At 42.9% G+C, this 21,358-nt stretch overlaps 1 protein-coding gene across 1 annotated transcript in view; it reads right to left on the bottom strand.

Moving 5' to 3' along the window:
- Positions 1 to 21,358, bottom strand: part of NEK8 (NIMA related kinase 8) — a 73,908-nt gene that overhangs the window by 48,021 nt on the left and 4,529 nt on the right. Inside the window, exons 2-6 of the mRNA XM_068116188.2 lie at positions 10,921 to 11,126; positions 9,210 to 9,442; positions 4,051 to 4,182; positions 1,672 to 1,877; positions 1,441 to 1,517 (exon numbers count right to left, since the gene is read on the bottom strand). Of these exons, the coding sequence (XP_067972289.2) occupies positions 1,441 to 1,517; positions 1,672 to 1,877; positions 4,051 to 4,182; positions 9,210 to 9,442; positions 10,921 to 11,126 (854 nt within the window). The remainder of the gene's footprint in view (positions 1 to 1,440; positions 1,518 to 1,671; positions 1,878 to 4,050; positions 4,183 to 9,209; positions 9,443 to 10,920; positions 11,127 to 21,358) is intronic.

The raw sequence follows: 21,358 nt of genomic DNA, 5'->3' as shown, positions 1-21,358 counted from the left end.
CTTTTCAAGGTTTCATATTAATCGGACAAGTAGTTACCGAGCTATGTCCAAAAAACGATTCAACCAATCAGAGAGCAGCGAGCTATCACGTGTGCCGAACGTGCCGAACAGACTCTGCCTCGGACGGCACATTTGAGAGCGTATTCATTTATTTCACGTTGGCAAACTATGTTGGCGTTAAACTATGTTTTAAAACTAATTAAAACTAATTTGCGATTCTTTCGCTTTCCTGCGCGTTTGTGCACGCTATGGCGATTTCTTTACCAAACTCCGCAAGCCGTTCGCTTTGGACCAAACCATTTCATGTAAATAGAGGGGGGGGATTGTCACCGTACTCGCAAGCCGTTCGCTTTGGACCAAACCATTCCATGTAAATAGAGGGGGGGGATTGTCACCGTACTCGCAAGCCGTTCGCTTTGGACCAAACCATTTCATGTAAATAGAGGGGGGGGATATAATTTTAGATATATATATAGTACGGGCATGCCCTAGTATATACAATTAACACACACACACACACACACACACACACACACACACACACACGATGCTCTGCCCTGCTAATGCTGAGTACCGTGAAATGGGGTGAATAGGGACATAAACTGAAAAAATGTTCGGAAACTTTTTCCGCTGAAAATTGATAACCATACTGATTTGTTGATATTTGGGTTGAAAGTGTTCTCTTGTTTAAAAAAAAAAAGCAACTTATAGTCCCTATTAACCCCATATATGGGTTAAATAGGATTTTTATGGCTGTCCCTATTCACCCCGTTTTATGGGTGAATAGGGACAGTCACTAATATAAAAAAATAACAATCAAGAAACAATCCTGAGTTTCCAAGTTATTGCTAAATTGATAGCTCAGATGGATGCACATAATATGCACCCATAATATAAACCACGGTGCCAATGAAAAAAAATATGGGATAAAAAGTTTCTCCAAACTGTCCCTCTTTCTTGATTATTATTTTATTGTATTAGTGACTGTCCCTATAATCACCCGTAAAACGGGGTGGATAGGGACAGCCATAAAAATCCTATTTATTCCTATTTAACCCATATATGGGGTTAATAGGGACTATAAGTTGATTTTTAAAAAAACAAGAGAACACTTTCAACCCAAATATCACCAAATGAGTATGGTTATCAATTTTCAGCGAAAAAAAGTTTCCGAACATTTTTCAGTTTGTGTCCCTATTCACCTTGCTGTCCCTATTCACCCCATTTCACGGTATCAAGCAATGAAGCAGCAGGTTCCATTTTAAATTCTTTTTGAGATATCCTGTTCACAAATAGACAGACAAACAGACAGACAGACAAATATACAGACAGACAAATAGACAGGCAGACAAATAGACAGACAGACAGACAAACAAGCAGACAGGGTTGAAAGTATAACCTCCATCCACCTTCGGTGGCAGAGGTAAAAAATATCCTCACATGTGGATGATACGAGAAACGTTCCATGGACACTTTGCTGCAAAGTTTTCGGAAACGTGTGCATCGGCCTCTCGGACCTGCAAATTCAGAATGAGGTTGCTTCATTCGATTTTACAAACCATATGGGTTAATGCTTTTCTCATTTTGTGAAACAAAAGATTTGTTTCTTGTCTCATTTATCTCGTGCCTTTAAATAAATAAATAATTTGATGTACGAGAATGATACAATACCGGATGGAAAAGCTGCCAGTCGTTGTGTAAAGATGGAAGAGAGCTTTCATGCAGATGGGCCGAGCAAGAATCTCCCCGAGATTTGGCCTTTTACGAGGATCGAGGTTTAGCATGTCTACGATGAGACTCCTCAGTGCATCGCTGTAACGGTCGGAGATTGGAGAAAAGTTTCCTCTCATGATCTTCAACACTAGAGCTGGAAGGTTCTACAAATAGGGAACAAAAAATACACACAGGGACACACGAGGAACTACGGCACGAGAGCAAGTCATGCAGCCCATCATGCATGTGCTGCACCACCGCATGGTTATCACCCATCCATAATTAATCAAGTTACGGACAGGTCCTGCCAATATCCCCATACCTCTCAGTCCTCAATGCATCCAGGTACCCATACTATTCCCATTTAAACGTATCCACCCTCTCCACTGACACTACCTTTCCTGGGATACCAATCCATGCATCGACTCTGTCTGAAAGACCTGTCCCTTAAAACTCCGGACTCTCATGTTCTTTACCTTCAAGCCATGAGCCCTGGTCCTAACACTGTCCACTCTGCTGATAAACAACACTGCCCATATCGTGTCCACACCCTTCATTGTCTTCAACATCTCCATCAAACCCCCTCGTCATCGCCTCCTATCCAATGGATAAAGTCCTGTCTCCTTCAACCTTTCCTCATAGCTTAGTCTATCTAGGCCCTGCATTCATTCTAGTAGCTCTACATTGTACTCTCTCAATGCTGAAAACTACATCCTTCCTCAGATACGATGACGAAAACTGCACACAATATTCTAGATGAGTCCTCACTAAACTCCTATAACACTACCTCCTTCGATGTATAAGTTATCCTCTTTAAATCCAACCCAAAACCCTATTAGCTTCACATATAGCTGCTTACCCCCAACCCTCCACTACCCCACCACATCTATTGCCACCCCAGATCTTTCTGTGGTCATGTTACAAGATCATGTAATGATCGTGATCCTTCACCTCTTCCCCCTGCATCATGTAATCTCCATTTTCATTATTCCTACCCATCCTCAGCACCTTACATTTGTTCAGGTTAAACTACATCTGCCAATATTTTGCCCAATCTATGCAAATATCTAGACTTTCCTGAATCTGTGATCTCAGCCCCCCCCCCCCCCTGTGCTATCTACCTTTCCTCCAAGCTTTGTGTGATCTGCAAACTTGGAAGGTTTTCACCCACTATCCAAATCGTTGATGTAAATTATGAATAACAATGGTCCGAGTATTGATCCCTGAGGTTCCCCACTGGTTACATCCTCCCACTCACAGCCACTCTTTGCTTCCCATCACTAATCCAGTTTCCATCCAGTTAACCATCTTTGGTTCACGAGTTATCAAGTGACCACTATATTCGTAATGTGTGTGCGTCTGTGTGTGTGTGTGTCTGTCTGTCTGTCTGTCCGCAGCATAACTACCCGATATCATCCGATCTTGATGAAACTTGGGTGGGAGGTTGATATCATGATCTAGTTGTGTCCTGCCTGGAGTGGGCGTATTGCGGCCATTGTGGGCGGAGCCACGCCCGAAAAAGATATCTTGTTAGGGGGTAATCGAGTTCAAGCTGCATCTTCTCCGAGGGGTTTGGTGGAATCTGACAGGTGTTTCGGTATTTGGTTAGGCCAATGTCATGTGGCTAGCTCCACAGAGCTCGATTTTTCATTATTATTATTATTATTATTTTTTCATTATTATTATTATTTTATTTTTTTCATTTCATTTTTCACCTGAATTTTCGGTATTGTGTAGCTAACTAACCTCATAACTGATTATACATTATTTTCTATCTCATTTCAAGGTGAGTAACCTTTCGTTTTGACATTTCTGGGCCTGGCCTGTCCGGACCTGTTTCGGTTATAGTCCGTCCTTTGTCATTGAATACCGCTCGCTCGTGAACCATCGTCGTCTCCTGACTTGTTATACTGTATTTATTTATTTTGCATACAAGATCGAGGCTCGTGTAAGAGCTAACATTAATTCAAAAAGACAAACTGACACATAAAACAAGATAAAGGGAGCGGGAGACAATATGGGGAGAGAGAGGGAAGCACACAAGTACAACAGCAGAGAACAGGGACATCGGGAGATCTGTGGGAGGGAGAGGGCTTGGGGGGAGGAGGCACGGGAAGGGGGGGGGGGGGGATTCATTATACTGCATTCATTATATTTACGTTACATGATATTATAATATAAAACAACATTAAATTAATAACAATATATCATTCTAATTACAGCTCGCAGACATCTATAATAACAATAAAAAGTATTACATATGTGAACGTAATATAATTCCAATCATTGAAACACAATGGAATTAAACATAATCACAAAAATCATCATCGTACTTACTTCCGCTTCAAAGGCCCTTTTTAAGCTACAAAGTTCATAGAGGACACAGCCCAGAGCCCAAACATCACTCTTTTGATTGTATGGTTTTCCTTCACACAATTCTGGAGATATGTAGCATGGTGTTCCAACAACCTGGACACAAGTTTGGAATTTACATTAGTAAAGTTAATAAGAGGGAGTGAGTGTGGCAACATGAGATCAAACTTAGAATTTCACACCGACTTGACCCAGAGGACGCAAAGGGCCGCAAAAGGTGTGCCCTCTCACCAGGGAAAGGTGAACATTCGTGAAGTGATACTTTTGATCAGGGATTTTGGGCCGCATCATTTCCATGTATTTATTCAATGAAATAATATTTTATATGTAGTACATGTACAGTCAAAGCAATCATGCTCACACAAATTAAGCATCGCACTGATAGGCCGGATCTGCATTAACCGTATTCTAATCGATTTGCACATCACCAACCAATTGGGTGTGCACAGATAAGGTGTGCACAGAGGGAGCTGCAGATGGAGGAAATGTTGAGTTGGATCTTGGAGACGGCGTGAAGCTGGAAGGTGTGAAAACATTTTGCTACCTCGGAGACATGCTGAATGGAGAAGGTGGATCAGACTCGGCAACGGTTGCTCGAGTGAGATGTGCATGGAAGAAGTTTCGGGAACTGAGTGGCGTGCTGATGAGGAGGAGAGTGTCGCTGAAGCTGAAGGGAAAGGTGTATGCTGCATGTGTGAGAAGTGTTATGATTTATGGGAGCGAGACATGGGTAATGAACGTAGAGCAGCAACGAAGGCTGGAAAGGGTGGAAATGCGAATGGTTCGATGGATGTGCGGAGTATCGTTGAGAGAGAGGAAGACAAATGATGAATTGCGAAAGATGATGGGAATATTGCCTGTGATTGATGCTGTGAAGAGGAACAGGCTGAGATGGTTTGGTCATGTGTTGAGGAAGGATGAAAGTGACTGGTTGAGAAGAGTGATGGAAATTGATGTAGAAGGAAGTAGAGGACGGGGAAGACCGAGAAAGACTTGGCTAAAGATGGTGGAAGAAGAAATGTGGGCAAGGGGGTTAACAAGGAGAGATGCAGAAAATAGGGCAAAATGGAGAAGATTGTCATGGGGACCGCAAGGCTAACCCCCGCTCTAGCAGGGGAAATGGCCTTAAAATGCATGTTGTAAAATGCAACCCAACTCGTCCACCAAGTTTTGCCATAATCTGTCCATCGCATATCGTTTTTGCCCCCGTCTCTCAATGGCGAAGAATCGCTTTAAAAAGTTATCGGATCCGGATCTTCACCAAAATCTCATCAATTCAGCCTCACACAACCAACCTGTCCATCAAATTTCGTCTGAATACAGCTCTAACTTTTTGAGATATCCTGCTCACAAACAGACAAACAGACAGGGGTGAATACGTAACTTACGTCCACCTTCGCTGGTGGAGGTAGTAATGAGTGCTTATAAAATGTTGTGGAGGAACCTAAAGATAAGCAGATGCTTGTAAATATTAGGTCCCTTTGTAAGATCACTGTGGCATTATAAAAACTGCAGATCAATGCTGTGAAAAGTGTGTGTGTGTGTGTGTGTGTGTGTGTGTGTGTGTGTGTACAAAGTTGTAATAAAGGATGGAAATTCCTTCATCACACCCCAAACACAGCAACAGCGGTGGAGGAGGCATTTCACAAGGATCCTGAACATCCAAAGCCAATCCAATGAAACAGAGCCGGAAAAAGGCAAACATCAACCAACAAGTCATTTGGGAAGTTGATGAATGCCATGAAAAGAATGATGGCAGCTCTGGCATTCTGCACGATATATTAAGGCCGCATCCAGTGAGAAGGACTTCCTTGGCCTAATACTAGATCTAGGGAGAACAAGTTTGCCAAGGAGTGTGTTCATGCTCTATTTGTACCCATCCCTTAGCAAAGGGACCTCAGCAAGTGTGACAGCCAACTGATGGGGTATTGCCCTGTTTCATGTCATAAAGAAAGTACAATTGCAGGGATATTACAAGAGAGGCTACAAAGGTTATCTGAAGAAGACTTGCCCGAGTCTAAGTGTGGATTCAAAAAAGGTTGAAGCTGCTCAGAAATACCTTTTACTGTACGCTAACCGGTCTTGGGAGCAGATAGTAAAATGGGATCCTGGGAGCTTGGGGAATAAACGAACACACACACGCACAGGCGAGGACAATATATTGGACGGTATGCTAAACGGTCCATGTAGTGGCACCCGGGGTAGGAAGAAAGCAAGCGTGAATGGGAATGTACAATGGTGCTGCTTGTCTCAAAAGAAAGATCGAAGCAGTACAGCAATGAAAAAAATAATGAAATCTGTTATGCTGAGGGGAGGTGCTCTGCATCTGAAGTGAGAGGGATGGGCGATGAAAGAGACCGATTCATGGCTACAGCACAAACATATACAAACGATAATGGGCAGAAGCACAAAGAGGTACAGAGGGACAGAGGAGAGGAGGCGCAGGAGTATGATGAAGAACAACATGATCTGGAAGAGGAGTTGGCTAATAAGATAGAGGAAGTGTGATTGATACCAACTGAAGAAAGACCACGACTAATTCGACTACATAATAATAAACACACAAAAGCACTAATCAGCAGAACAAATATATATATATTTTTTTAAAATACCAAAATCAACCTCTGAAAGAAATAAACACAATGAATTTTGAGGCAGCATGATTCACTCAGGAAAAAGTAACAACGAAACACCACAAGAACAGAACAGGTTCCACAAATAAAAACCAAGCACCACCATGGAAGCAGCGACTCGAGAGACGGAGGAAGATGCTCAGAAAGGAGACAGGGCAATTCCAAAGAGGAAATCAAAGCCCAAAACCAAAGAGAAGAATCCAGAAAATAAAATACAAACATAAAATTGAAGACAAAGACCTAGAGGTAATGGTTGTTGAAAATAAACTGGAAATCAAAATGATAGCAAGGAACATAAAAAAACTACGAGGATGACATGACGAGAAAACAAGGCCAGATGATTGAAAACAACCCGAAAAGATTCTAACGTGAACGAGGGAAACAGAAGCAGAATGTGTCATCCCCTCCTAAAAAAATTAACTGGAATGCTTCTGGAAAGGAATTTATGAAGATCGAAAAGAACACAATAAGGAGGCGGAATGGATCCGAAACCTGGAGGAGAAAAAGCAACATTGAGGAAATGCCATTCGTAATAATTGATGCAGAAAGGCTAAGACAACAACTTTCAAAGATGGCAAATTTAAATAGCCCTGGCCCAGATGGGATCCCAAACTTCTGGTTAAAGCAATTTGATGCTCTCCACGTTCACTACACTTGAGCATTCAATTAACTCATCCAACGGGATCAGGAAATGGATGAATGGCTCGTGGAAGTTAACATCTTCCTCATCCCAAAATCTGAAGAGACCCAGTTACCCCACAAATACCGGCCAATAACCTGTATACCAACAACATACAAACTTTTAACAGGAATCATCACAAACAAATAATGAACCACCACCTAACACAACAAGGAGGACTAGAGGCAGAACAGAAGGGATGCAAGTGAGGATGTTACGGTACAATACACCACCTATTACTAAACAAGGCCATGTTCGAAAATTGCAATATGAGAAGAACCAAATTGTCCACAGCATGGATAGATAGCATGGACAGAAAAAGGCTTTTGACAGTGTCCCTCATTCATGAATGACAAAGGGCATGAAAATGTACAAGATAAATCCCCAAATAATCAAGCTGATTGAGAAGCCATGGATCAATGGAATACCACACAAATCCTGCAGCACTCAGAAGGAAAGATTGAAATACCAAGCGTAAAGATACGATGCTGGATCTTCCAAGGAGACGGCCTTTCCCCTCTCCTGTTTTGCCTGACCCTGGACCCACTAAGTAACCTCATTAATGAGGAAAGACATGGATACACCCGAGCATCCAATAAAAGAACGTCCAAAGAAACAAGAAAGGTGGCGCATCTACTGTACATGGATGATTTAAAACTGTTTGCACAGAATGACGAAAAATTGGCAGAACAACCAAAATTAGTGAAAAGATTCTCCAACGACTTCCAAATGAAATTTGGCTTAGATAAGTGTGCCAAGTGCACATTCATGCAAGGTAGACCAACAACAATGGACAACAAAAAAAAAATCGACCTAGATACAACAAAACAGGAACTAGACAATGAAGCATCTTAGAAACACCTTGGAGCAGAAGAGGGCCACCAAATTTGTCATAAAAAATGCGCAAAACAATTACCAAAGAATACCTGCATAGAACGAGGCTCATCCTGAAACCATATCTCACCCCCAAGAAACAAAATCAAATCCATAAACCAACTAGCAGTACCAGTGTTTCAGTACAGCTACGGAATAGTAAACTGCCCACAAGCGGAAATCAAAAAACTAGGTATCAAACCAAGGAAACTCCTCACGATCCACAAAATGTTCTACAAAAATCAGTGCATTCCAAGAATGTACCTGCCGAGGATTGAAGGAGGTGGCGGCCTGATGGAACTCAATCAAGTACAGAGAGTGATGACTGTAGGATTAGTAAAGTACGTGAAAAGCTCAACGGATTACTGAATACAATTTGTGTACAAGCATGAACCCAAAAACTCTCTCACTCACCTACCAAAAAACGTTGAAACTGCATCAACAGCACAGACGCACTTCCAGAAATGATGCAACCAGCAGCCACGGGCAGCATACAAAAAAGACAGTCCTTCAAGACAACTACTGGTTTATACAGTACCAGTAGAGGTATCCGGCGTTGTCCGGTGCTGTTCTAATACTGTTGACATTTTGAAGTAATAAAAAAAAAATTCTACTTTTTTATGGAGGCCTAAAACACCTCCCACTAAGAAAGTGTCGGGGATCATTTAATATTACCTTTCACATTGCTACAAAGGCTTCGGCATTATAGAGTGATTTGAAAAAGCTTTTTGCCTTAAACACTGATGACCCTCTGAAAGTTTGAAGAAGATCCGTTTGGCCATCCCTGAGAAAATGGCAACACACACACAAACAGACAAACATATCTCTTATAATATAGATTCTTATATATAGAGAAAAAGAGCATGAAGATTTAAACCCGTGATCTTTAAGTAAGAACCATGTATACACTATACCCCAAACAAACAAAGCTGTCTTACTGTATATGCCTTGCTCTTGCTGCTGAGGATTTTTGAGATCCCAAAGTCCCCAATTTTGAGCATGACCTGATGCTTGTCCAGTAAAATGTTTTGAGTTTTGAGGTCACGGTGAAGAATTTGATTGGTATGGACGTGGTGCAGAGCGAGCACTATTTGCACAAAAAAGTTCATGATGGTCTCTTCGTCCAGCAGAGAACTTCCCCGCTTCTGTATGTAATCTGCCATTGTTCCACCTGCAGCGGGTTTTTCAAGACAATACAATACAACATTACAAGAGATGCAATCAAAAGGTTTCATAGAACCTACTTTGTTGTGAGGTCATCTTATCAAATAATGTTTTAAACTTAGAACGCATGGAAAGGCAACAATCTAAAGTATTGTGAAGTCCGTAGCCAATGAAGACCAGCCTTGGACAAATAGCAGAACATTGCTTTAACTCCGAGGCGTATACCCAAACTTGGTGGGATTAGCTTTTTGCGCGCGTGGGAAAGGCCCGAAGCCTTATCTGATGGGACGGCCGCCACGGGGTTTTATTCCTCAAACCCACAATGAGCAAACGGACACGACAAACAAAATGCCAGACCATGACGAATTTAATGAGATAAAGCAGAGGTAAAAAGGAATGTTGAAGTAAAAACTAAATCCTAATTTGAGACGTCTCCACTCAGACACACGAAACAGACAAGGGAATGATGAAAGAAAATAAAAAGAAAATCCCCCCTTTGATTTGGCACTCAGCTCTGTGGTCTAGACAAGTACTTTGGTGGGATCGGTCGATGAGAGGACCACGCGTCGAAGGACTCGAACAATGGCGCCGGTCAATCATGCCAGCACACCGAGCCGAGCAGACAGCCAACGTTCCCCCGCTCGATCCTGGCCCAGCCAGCACAACCCAGCGCTTAGCTCCCTCGAAGATCCCCGAGTCAAAACGACACCCCTGGCTCCAATGCTGCAAGGTTTTCTGGGCTCCGAACAGTTCTCCTCAAACGCACACCAGAAAACGCGATCGCCCGCCACGAAGCCAGCACAAGAACGAGCCAAAAATGTGACCACCTGCGCCCAGCACCAAAGACAGAGACAGAGACAGAGAGAGAGAGAGAGAGAGAGAGAGAGAGAGAGAGAGAGACAATGATGCTGCGGCCGTCCGCCACGCAGCCAGTTGTAGAAAGAGAGAGGGAGGAGGGACTCATCCTCCTTTGTCCCTCGTTGACATCACACGCCACCAATGCCCGCGCCCCATCACATCAGTCCATCTCCCCCAACCAATCATCCCCTTCAGGGCAGAGCCTCATGGCCTTCTTGACGCCCATCGAGAATGTTCGGGGGGTGGGGTTTACTTGCCGATTGGCAAATGTTTGGGTCTATGTCGGCATGACGGTGTTGTGGGTGAATGGCAGCCTTTTTTGTTGAAATAAAACAGAAGGGAAAATCACAGGAGACAATACATACTGGGAATTATTAATCCTGCGCCCTATCTAACTAACACAAAAACCACCCTCCGTGTGGTGACATGAAAACACTCTTACCCTGAACATTCACCTCTTATGTACATGGAGGTGGGCTTCTTCTTCGCGTCACACGGTCCATGCTAAACTCAACCATCCGACCTTTCCTGAGGCATTTCATCTCCACCCCCACAAATGTAACAGTATAAATAATGACTGAGATGGTCTGGAAACATGAAAAAGGGGATTAAAAATAAAAACCTTACCTGGAGCATATTCCATTGCAATAATGAGGGCCTTTTCAGCCAAGAAATTGTCATAATATTCGATAATATTTGGATGGTTCAGTAGCTTCAGCACCTGACATTCGTTCTGTGCAGCTTGCCTCTCTTCCTTCGTCATTTGCTCGACAGGAATTTGCTTCAAGATCAAAAGTTTCTGGTCTTCCTTCCTTTGGCAAAGATGAACAATTCTGTGTGCCAGGAAGCAGGAAGAAAGGTAGATCACATTAAATACATTGAAATAACAAATTGTATGAAAATGAGCAAAATGACTTGAATGAGGGTAAGCTTTTCCACCACCTTCAACTCCTGAATGACAATTTAGCTTTATGATACCTGGTGTTGGCTTAACAGTTAAGGTGGCTGGCTTTAGATATTAGCACCTTGAGTTTGAGCACCTGTCGTGCTGTTGAAATAACATAAGGTAGGTTGACACAGCCTGTCATCCTTCCGAGGTAGGCAAAATGAGTACCAGCTCACTGGAACCAGGAGGCACTCCCTGCATCGGTGGTCACAGCTGTGCTCCCAGCAATGATGCAACCAGCAGCCAGAGGTTGCATACTAAATTTAAAAAAGTGGTACTCAAACAAATGCTGTCCGGGTCATCGTTTTCAGTTTTACTCGATCCTCTTGTGACACCAACTTCCCTAAACTAATTGATTGTGTTGGCAGCGGCTACAGGGCCACAGAGTACGAGGAAGAGGGAAAGAAAATAAATAAATGGGGAATTAGAAGGAGGTCGAGCTTATATATGGCCCTACCACTGTGAATTTGGGGGTGGGGGGGGGGGGGGTGGTGGTTTTACATGTTTGTATATCCTGAAGAATTAGGATGGAAAATCGAGTAAATATGAAAGTATGAAATGCGCGTTTTAATAAAATTACGAGTATAATACATAACAGATGTATGACTCGCACCAGCGGAGTTTGGAGGGGTGCAGGGGGCCCCCACCTTAATTTTTTTCAGTAGTTTACAATTAAGATAAAAACATCCCGTATTTAAACGTGAGTAACAATACAACAACAATAACATGCATTTTAAGGCCATTTTCCCTGCTAGAGCGGGGGTTAGCCTTGCGGTCCCCATGACAATCTTCTCCATTTTGCCCTATTTTCTGCATCTCTCCTTGTTAACCCCCTTGTATACAAGTAAAAATTTGAGAATTTGTGCTTATATAAAATGTTGGAAGCATTTCGTGTTAAAAGTGGTTAAACAAGTTTGTTAGGATAATTCGAGGGTGTTGAATTCAAAAATGCTGTTTAACCGGTTCAATTTTGGAGTCTTAACCTTCAAATTGTAAAAAACAAAATGCCCGCCATTTTCAGCATATTTTTTGCCATAACTTGAATTTTTAGCAACATAGAAGGCTCAAAATAGTGGCAATACCCATGTTTGTGATACTGAGGATTCCAAATTTACTGTTACCTAAGTTGTAACTAGTTTGGTTTCGCATGGTAAGCATGGTAAGCATGGTAAGCTCACCCTTGGACATGGTAAGCATTCTTTTGCTTTTCATCAGAGCACAGCGTGATGGTGTCTGGGACCTCCACATGTATGCCTTCAGGAGGATGCTACCTTTCTTCTTTAGGTATGACCACACTCATTATGCTAGATGGGGAACCATTTACCTGGCAGAAATGAACTGCCTTCCACCAGAAGTCCTTCAGGAATTCCAGGCAGGAAATTTGTTGTAAAGGAGTCCGGCCGGAAATTCAATCAAGTATCACCTGATCATAGCCAAGAATGGCTGAATGGCACTGGAAAGAAGAGCGGTGGCATTGTGGGCATCACAAGAAGTATCTCTGCATTAGGCAGATGGGCACTATCATATAACTTGAGAACTTGCATATCGAGTAAAACTAGACAAATGCTGATGATCGAAGGGGAGGAAAGTGAGTATGTGTACAACGAGCTTACACCTTCCAGGAAAGGGCGTGACAACCTTGATGAGGAGAAAGTCGTCTCAGCTTTCCGACGATTCGATGTATTCAGCGAGGGAATGTCATCTTCTGTACTGCAGAATATTGCTACCAAGGATTTGGCATCGGAGAGCATTCAACATTCTTTGCTTAATGCAGAAAAACTTGGACAGGTGCAGCTGGATGAGTTTGTTGATCAGCGCCTTCTTCAGCCTCCTGATGGCACATGTCATATCAATTTCAATGCCGCTTTACATAGGAACAAAGCACAGACTTTCTCGTCTCTGTATACTGTAGACTGCAAAGAAAGCAAAGGCAAAGAAACGACCATCAAGGCAGATAAAACATTCTACAGCGACTTGTGACAGCTTCCAAAGCAGGGCGTGTGATAAACCTGGACCTGATTCTGCAGCATGAGCTTATGCCTGTGCCAATTTCACTTGCTGCCATGAATGGGAGTCTACATACAGGCAGTAGCGGTAAATCTCGACTGGCAAATGAGTTGATTCAAGATGTCTCAACCCCAGAACAAGTGACATTAACTGGAAGTACTTGCTTAGTAATTGATGGTCAAGCACTGGTGATGGCTCTTGGAAAGCCCAGCGGAATAACCACATTTGGTGAATATGCAGATGCGTTTGTGAATTCAGTGTTTGCCATGGGGAAAAAATTTGAGAGAGTTGACGTAACTTTCGACCGATACCAGCAGGATTCCATCAAGACTGGAACCAGAATGAAACGTACCCGGGCCTCTCGACCAATACGTCGGGTAATAGAAAACCAAAACGTTCCTCTACCAGACAAATAGACCAACTTTCTCTCACTTGGAGAGAATAAGGCAAATCTAGCAGAGTTTCTTTCTCAGCAGCTCATGACAAATGCGGTGTCTATTGCACCCACAACACTTGTAGTGGCTGGAGGATTTGCACAGATCACAGACGTGAAATCTTCAGATCCAGAGATGGACACATCATCCCTACAGGCCAACCATGAGGAGGCAGACACACGACTTGTTCTTCATTGCGTCGACACAAATGCTGAAACAGTGGTGGTTTTAGTGCGTGACACTGACGTGCTGGTCTTGTTAGCTGCTCATTTTGATAAGATGCCATGCACTCAGCTGTGGATGAAGGCAGGAACTCTTAAGAAGCCAAAATACATTCCCATCCACAAACTCCACCAGAAACTGCCACCTTGCCAAGTGGAGGCGTTGCTGCCATTCCATGCAATTACTGGTTGTGACAGTGTGTCACAGCTTGCTGGCCACGGCAAAAAGACAGCCTGGAAGGTGTTTCAAACACACAGCCAATTGTTGACAGATCTAGGCACAGAAGATATCACTGAAGAAGTAATCAACGATGCAGAAAAGTTCATATGCCGTCTTTACAAGGTACCCGATGATGTGGACAGATGCGACAAGGCACGTGTAATACTCTTCTCTAAGGGTTGTCCACAGGCTCTGCCACCAACATCAGATGCAGTGAGACTACACATAAGGCGCGCACATTACCAGGCTTTTATTTGGAAGCGCGCAACCATCGCTACTCCAGTACTCCCCCAAGTAACAGACATGGGATGGACATACATCGATGGGAACTTGGTGCCGAAGTTGATGACGCTATCTCCAATTCCTAAGGCGTGTCGCGAGATAATAACATGCGGATGTACCAAAGGATGTATAAATGGCCGTTGCAGCTGCAGAAAAGCTGGGCTAACATGCACAGGAGGATGTGCATGTGCATACAACAGACAACTAGAATGCAGAAACAGAACAGACTAAGATAGACAGGTAAACATTTGAGAATGCCAATATTGAGCTATACGGTATTTATAAAGTATAATTCCTAAAAGGCAGCCATTTTGGAACTTTACCCCTTTTTTAAATGCACTTTAGAAATGATTTAATATCATTTTTTTTGTTCTAAAGAAATTAAAAGCGCATTTGACCAGTGAAAGTGATGTACATAAAAAAATACACCCCAGAAATTACCAAAAATATGGCGGTCATCTTGGAATTCAACATGGTGGCGAAACCAAACTAGTTACAACTTAGGTAACAGTAAATTTGGAATCCTCAGTATCACAAACATGGGTATTGCCACTATTTTGAGCCTTCTATGTTGCTTAAAATTCAAGTTATGGCAAAAAATATGCTGAAAATGGCGGGCATTTTGTTTTTTACAATTTGAAGGTTAAGACTCCAAAATTGAACCGGTTAAACAGCATTTTTGAATTCAGCACCCTCGAATTATCCTAAAAAACTTGTTTAATCACTTTTAACACAAAATGCCTACACTATTCGAAAATTCTCAAATTTTTACTTGTCTATTGCCTGCATTTCTTCTTCCACCATTAGGCTCCGGGCCAGGTATGGTCCATCTGCACCCCCCCCCCACAACTCTCCGACCCTGGGTTTTTCTGAACCATTGGGGTGTCCTGGGGTGGAAATCAACTGGTAACAGTAAATAAACTTGGACTCACTACCCATTTGGTACCTATATTGGATGGTACCCTCAAAACAGCATATTTTTAAATCCGCGTTGCGCCATATTCGACACACGTGTTCTTTTGGTATTTGTGCCTGCTAATATTAACTCAGAATAAAAAGTTATATACCAAAAGAAAGCTGTTCATCTACTGATCATCATAGAATATTGACACATTACTTATAATGGTACCTTAATGGTCATAACTAGTGCTGAATAGCAGTACCCCACTTTAACGTAACATAATTCGGTATCGACCGTACTATTTCATCTTACACACATAATATGAACACATTACACCTGATATGCTTACATATATATTTTATTGGCTTTCTCCTGTATATCAGCTTTAATTTGATACCAGATACATCCCCATAGCTTCAATTCTCTTTTTTATACAGCGTGTCAAAGATACTACCGGTATGGGGTGATATTGTAGGCGATGCTGCATTTGTCAATTTACAAATGCTGCCACGTATATCATGTACATATATGTTGGACACATGACAAAATCTATGTATTGTTAATATGTGTTACTTAATATATTGTTGTATTGATGTATCACTGTAGTTTATTGCAGGAATTTTGACGAAAATGGCATGCAGATCCTTCCATGTTTGTATCCTGCGTAAATTGAGATCATCAGATTGTACAATTATGTTATTTAAGTGTCTCTTACAGCGACAGAACGAGTCAATTAGTTAAGTTAAACACCTTTTTTTACATAGTTAAGTATGCAATATAAGATATTTTTTATAATTAAGATGCAATTTATAATAATTATTCAGCTTGGTACTTACCAATATTTTGATGTGTTTTGCAGGTGAAGTAACAACGCTAATATGGAACATCCGGCGCGAGCGAAACGTACACGTGAGAGTGAACAACCACCCATTGTGTGCATAACTCATGTAAAGGGACTGAGCTATGGAGAGTTGCACTTGTTATCTGGACTCAAAAATTCTGAGAAGAAATTGGCCAAGCTGCAGGAGGTCAAAGAAAGACGCCTTGCACAACCCCCACAGTCTCCGCATATGATGAAGGACACATGTGATTTGGTCCCTGAATCTCTGGCCGAACACCATGGTTTCCACTGGGAGTGTTACAAGCGTTTCACGATGAACTTAGACAGACTGAACCCTCCTACTGCAGGTACATCTGAAACAACTGGTGCCACAACTCAGCGGATGGCCCGTACTAGTTCTGGTGACAAGATCATATTTAAGCCAGACTGTATCTTCTGTTCTTCGGAAAGTCGTAAAAAAGTGAAAGTGCATGGCAGTTGGACTACCCAGGGGATGAGCCAGTTCGAGTATGAAGGCTGGAAGCCGGTACTGGAGATGGCTGAAATGAAGCAAGATGAAACGCTCTTAATGAGGATCCGAGGCCATGATCTTTTTGCCTCTGAGGCAAAGTTCCACAAAACTTGCCGTATGAAATATATGCAAAAGCCAGAGAAATGGCGCAGTACTGACGAAGAGGCACAGCACCATCAAGGAGAATTAGAAGAAGCCCACAGACAGGCATTCGATGTGGTATGTGATGCCATTGAAAGGGATGTGTTAATGGCCAAGAAGATAATGAAACTATCCGACCTGAGGCAAATGTATGTCATTAACCTGCAAACCAGCAAATATGCGAATCCTGACTACCGAGCCAGCAAACTAAAACTGAAGCTTGAAAACCACGAGCCTTTCAGGGAGAGACTATCATTCTGTGATCTGGGAAAGTCCTACATAATATTCAGCACTGCAATTGACGTCCAGACAGCAGTGAAACAAGCCTTCAAATTGGGATCAAGAGATATGATTGAGAGTGCAGGTAGCCATTTACGACTGTCAATTCTGGATGATTTCTCGAATGCCCCAGAACTGAAATGGCCACCAAGTCCTTCTGATCTCCAACAAATGGACGATGTTATACCAGATTCACTCAAGAAGCTGCTATGCTACATCATAACTGGAACAACATCAGCAAGGTCACAACGAAGCCAGCGATTAGTTCAATCAATCGGCCAAGATATCTGTCGCGCTGCCACCAAAGGCTCTTGGAAGCTTCCAAAACACATCATCATGTGCACGTCCCTGAGACATCTATACAGAAGTGAAAAGCTCATAACCCTTCTTAATAGAATGGGACACTGTGAGAGTTATTCATTTTCACTTGAATTGGAGACTGCACTGGCCGAATCAGTGATGAAGTCATCGACACAACTCTCCAACCAAATCATCAGGTCACCACGAGAGCCGTCTGTCTTCCACTCGGAGTTTGACAATTTCGACTCATTGGTGAATGATCTGACAGGAAAAGGTTCTGTTCATACAGCACACGGGATCATGATGCAAGAAGTCAGTGATGATCATGCCGCATCTGGTCCAGCAAGGCCAACTCAAGTTAGGACCAAACGGCGTTCTCTGCAGTTGACGGAAGCAACCATATTACCTGACTGCTATGTGACCAAAAGACAAAGCCCGAAACTTCAAGTAAAACAGCTTCAATATCCAGGATCTGTAGGAGAAAGAGGAACATCGACCAAACTCCAGACTCTATGGATCATGATCCGTCTCAAGGCAGAAACACAACAACAAGTTCCTGGTTGGACCGGTTTCATCTCAGAGACAGGTGAAATACCAAAGAAGCTCACAACGATAGACTACTATCCCGTCATCAATCAACCAATTACCGAGTACAAAACTGTCCAGGAATGCTTGCGTGCTGCTGAAGAGGCCACCAGAGAAGTTGGCCAGCCTTATGTCATTACCACATTCGATTTGGGGGTATGCATGAAGGCATTCCCCCTAGTATGGAACTCCCCCGACAAGTACGAAAGTCACATCATTCTAATAGGCACCTTCCACCTTGTTTGTGCTTACATGAAAATGATGGGTAAGAAGATGGCTGGGTCTGGTCTGTCAGATATCCTCCTGGAAGCAGGATTGATCGGTAGTGGATCTATCACAGGTGTGATGTCGGGAAAGAATTATGACAGAGCGTTACACTGTCATAAACTTATGCTGGAATGCTTGGAGAGGCTTCTCTTGGCGGAATACCTCAACGAAACTAATGCTGATGACCTGTTCGCGTCCCTCCCTGACGACTCAACTAGAAGACTGCAAGATCTTGTTGAATCCCCCAGTCAAATGACCTTAGAAGCTGTCTCGACGGATGAACTCATCATGAAGGTCATAGATAACTATGATACATTTCGACAGAGTGTAGCAAAGGGACGATTGGGGAAAACTGCTGAGCTCTGGGTGTCGTACATGGACCATGTACGTCTAGTCCTCTCACTCCTTGAAGCTGTAAAGACTAACAACTTTGTCTTGTATGTTGCGTCCATCAACGGTATGACTCCCCTCTTCTTCAGCTTCGGTGGCCAAAACTACGCCAGGTATTTGTCGTATTTCTCCATCTTCTTAGCCAACGTAGATAGCTCGCACCCGGGAGCTTTGACCCTCATTCGACGAGGAGCAATCAGTGTTGCTCGCTCCTTTATCCCTGGGAATCGCTGTGCTGTTGACAAGACAATGGAGGAAACCTTCATGAGACATGCAAAGTCTCATGGTGGTGCTGGTGCGGGTATATCTGGACTACTCACCAATTACCAGGCATATCAGAGGTGGGTCCGCACCCTTCACGAAAGGTCTCTCTACGTTGATGCATGTCTTGGTATGGCTCACATGACAGACAGCGGACAGGACACTAAGCATCGTGATGTACGTCCCAGAGAGGTGAGAAAAGAGAGAGGTTGGTGAAGAAGACCATGGATGCGGTATGCAGTTTCCTGAATCCATTCACGGTAGACACAAAGGACCAGCTGTTGATTCTATCGTCAGGCGGTGCAGCCTCTGATGATGTTGCTGCAGATGTTCTGAAGGCTGAAGCCATCGGTCAACAAGCTCATGATAAATTTGTTGAGGTCCGACTGAAAACTGGCGAAGATTTTTTTGAACCAGTAAAACGACTCAATCTCAAAACTCTGAACAACATGAACAAAAGTTCCAAGACCAAGACATCAAAGAACAAAGTCACCCAGTTCAAGCACCAGGGAAACGTTGCATTTCAGCTTTTGCTGAAATCGCAAAATCAAGGGCTACAACTTGACCTAAAGGAACTGATGTCATACCCATTAACTCCAGTACCATACAGCTTGGCGACCGGAGATGGGTACCTAGCAAAGACAGACAAGGCAAAGGCATTCCAGCTCCTGACCAAGGACTGTACTGACATCACTGTACCACAGGCAAGGGTCACCCTGACAGTGTATGACGGAAATGCCACCTTCTACTATCTAAAAGACATTCCTAACAACTTCAGCCAGATCTGTTCCAAGGTCTTTGACATCATCAGTAAGACAGGAGATGTGGTGTTCAGCACAGATCAATACCTACCTGGATCAGTGAAGTCGATGGAGAGGCGACGTCGCGGCTGTGGAGAAAAGTTGATTCTAAAAGGAGAAGCTACAAAGAAACCGCAAGATTGGAAAATGTTTCTCTCGAACGACGAGAATAAAATCCAGTTCATCCGACTGCTACTCAGGCTCTGGAACAGTGACCAGTATGCTTCTCGGTGCCATGGTCGAAAAGTGATCTTGATATGTGAAGGGAAGGCATACCAACTCACATCCACAGATGGTCAGACAACAAATGCCAAAGAGTTGCCTCAGCTGGAATCGTCTCAAGAAGAAACAGACTCGCGCGTGATATTATACGTAAACTACGCCAGGAGCCAGAAATATGAGTTTGTTCGAGTGAAGAGCCCAGACTCGGATGTATTCTTCATCTTACTGCACTACGCCGCATCGATAAACGACATAAAGATACTGTTTGACACAGGCACAGGAAACAAGCAGAGGCTAATAAACGTCAGTAAACTCGCAGCAGACTTCGGCCAAGAGAAGAGTACTGCTCTTATGGCACTTCACGCCTACAGCGGTTGTGACAGCACTAGCGCTTTCCGAGGGATTGGAAAAATCAAACCTGTTAAAACGCTGCTTCGTCTGCCGCAATACATCCCTATTCTCAACAAGCTTGGAGATACGTGGGATGTGCCAGAAGAGCTGAACAATCAACTAGACAGCTTCACATGTGCCATGTATGGAAGAGGAAAGGTATCACACGTTGATGATCTGCGACTCCTGAGAATAAATGAGCTATGTGCCAAGGAGAATCGTCACCTACCCTCAGGCAATGTAGACATGGCCAATATTCCACCATGTATGAGGAGCCTCACACAGCACATCCGAAGGGTCAACCACCAAGTGGGAATTTGGAAGAGAGCTCACGTTCCTCGACCAAGGATTCCCAAAGCAAGTCCAGGCCATGGCTGGGAAGAGGAGAAAGGCTGCCTGGATCCTCTCTGGTATGATGGAGACATGCTTCCGCGTGAGCTGGCTGATATAGCTCAGGTCATGTCAGACGACGATGAGAGTGATGATGAATCAGGTGATGAAACACCTGATGATATGGATCGTGTTTTGTACAGTGATACCGATGAAAGTGACAGTGACGATGACTGATCATGATGGACATATGCCATTCGTGCAAGCAAGCCAACTTGACTGCACTCATGCAGTGTTTGACTTTTGTTGATAATTAACAAAATGCAATTGTTTGTTTGTGTTCTTTTGAGAGTGGATACTTGTATTATATGATATAATGTGGTTAACTGAGTGTACGACATACATATGTAATTGTAGGGATAAAACTGACTGTTAATATTATTATGATATCTGTTGTTGAGCAATAATGTTTGGTTTATCATCAAAATATTCGATACTAAAATTTTTTTCAATGGGATGTTAAAATTTAGTTTCAAATAAGAAATATTTTTACTTTTACAGTAAATATTCGAGCATTACATTGTTACTGTTCTGTGGAAGGTGTTTGACCCAGTGTATGAATATTAATATGATGATATTAAAAACTACTGTGATTAATAAACAAGTTTTTCTTGTTTAATATGTTAATAAGATGGCAGTATGATTATGATATTCGATTATGAATGACATTTATAAGT

The sequence above is a fragment of the Myxine glutinosa genome, chromosome 5 (genome assembly GCF_964187855.1).
Source record: "Myxine glutinosa chromosome 5, kmMyxGlut1.1, whole genome shotgun sequence".
In the NCBI taxonomy this organism is placed as follows: Eukaryota; Metazoa; Chordata; class Myxini; order Myxiniformes; family Myxinidae; genus Myxine; species Myxine glutinosa.
This window is presented reverse-complemented; position numbering and strand designations above follow the sequence as displayed.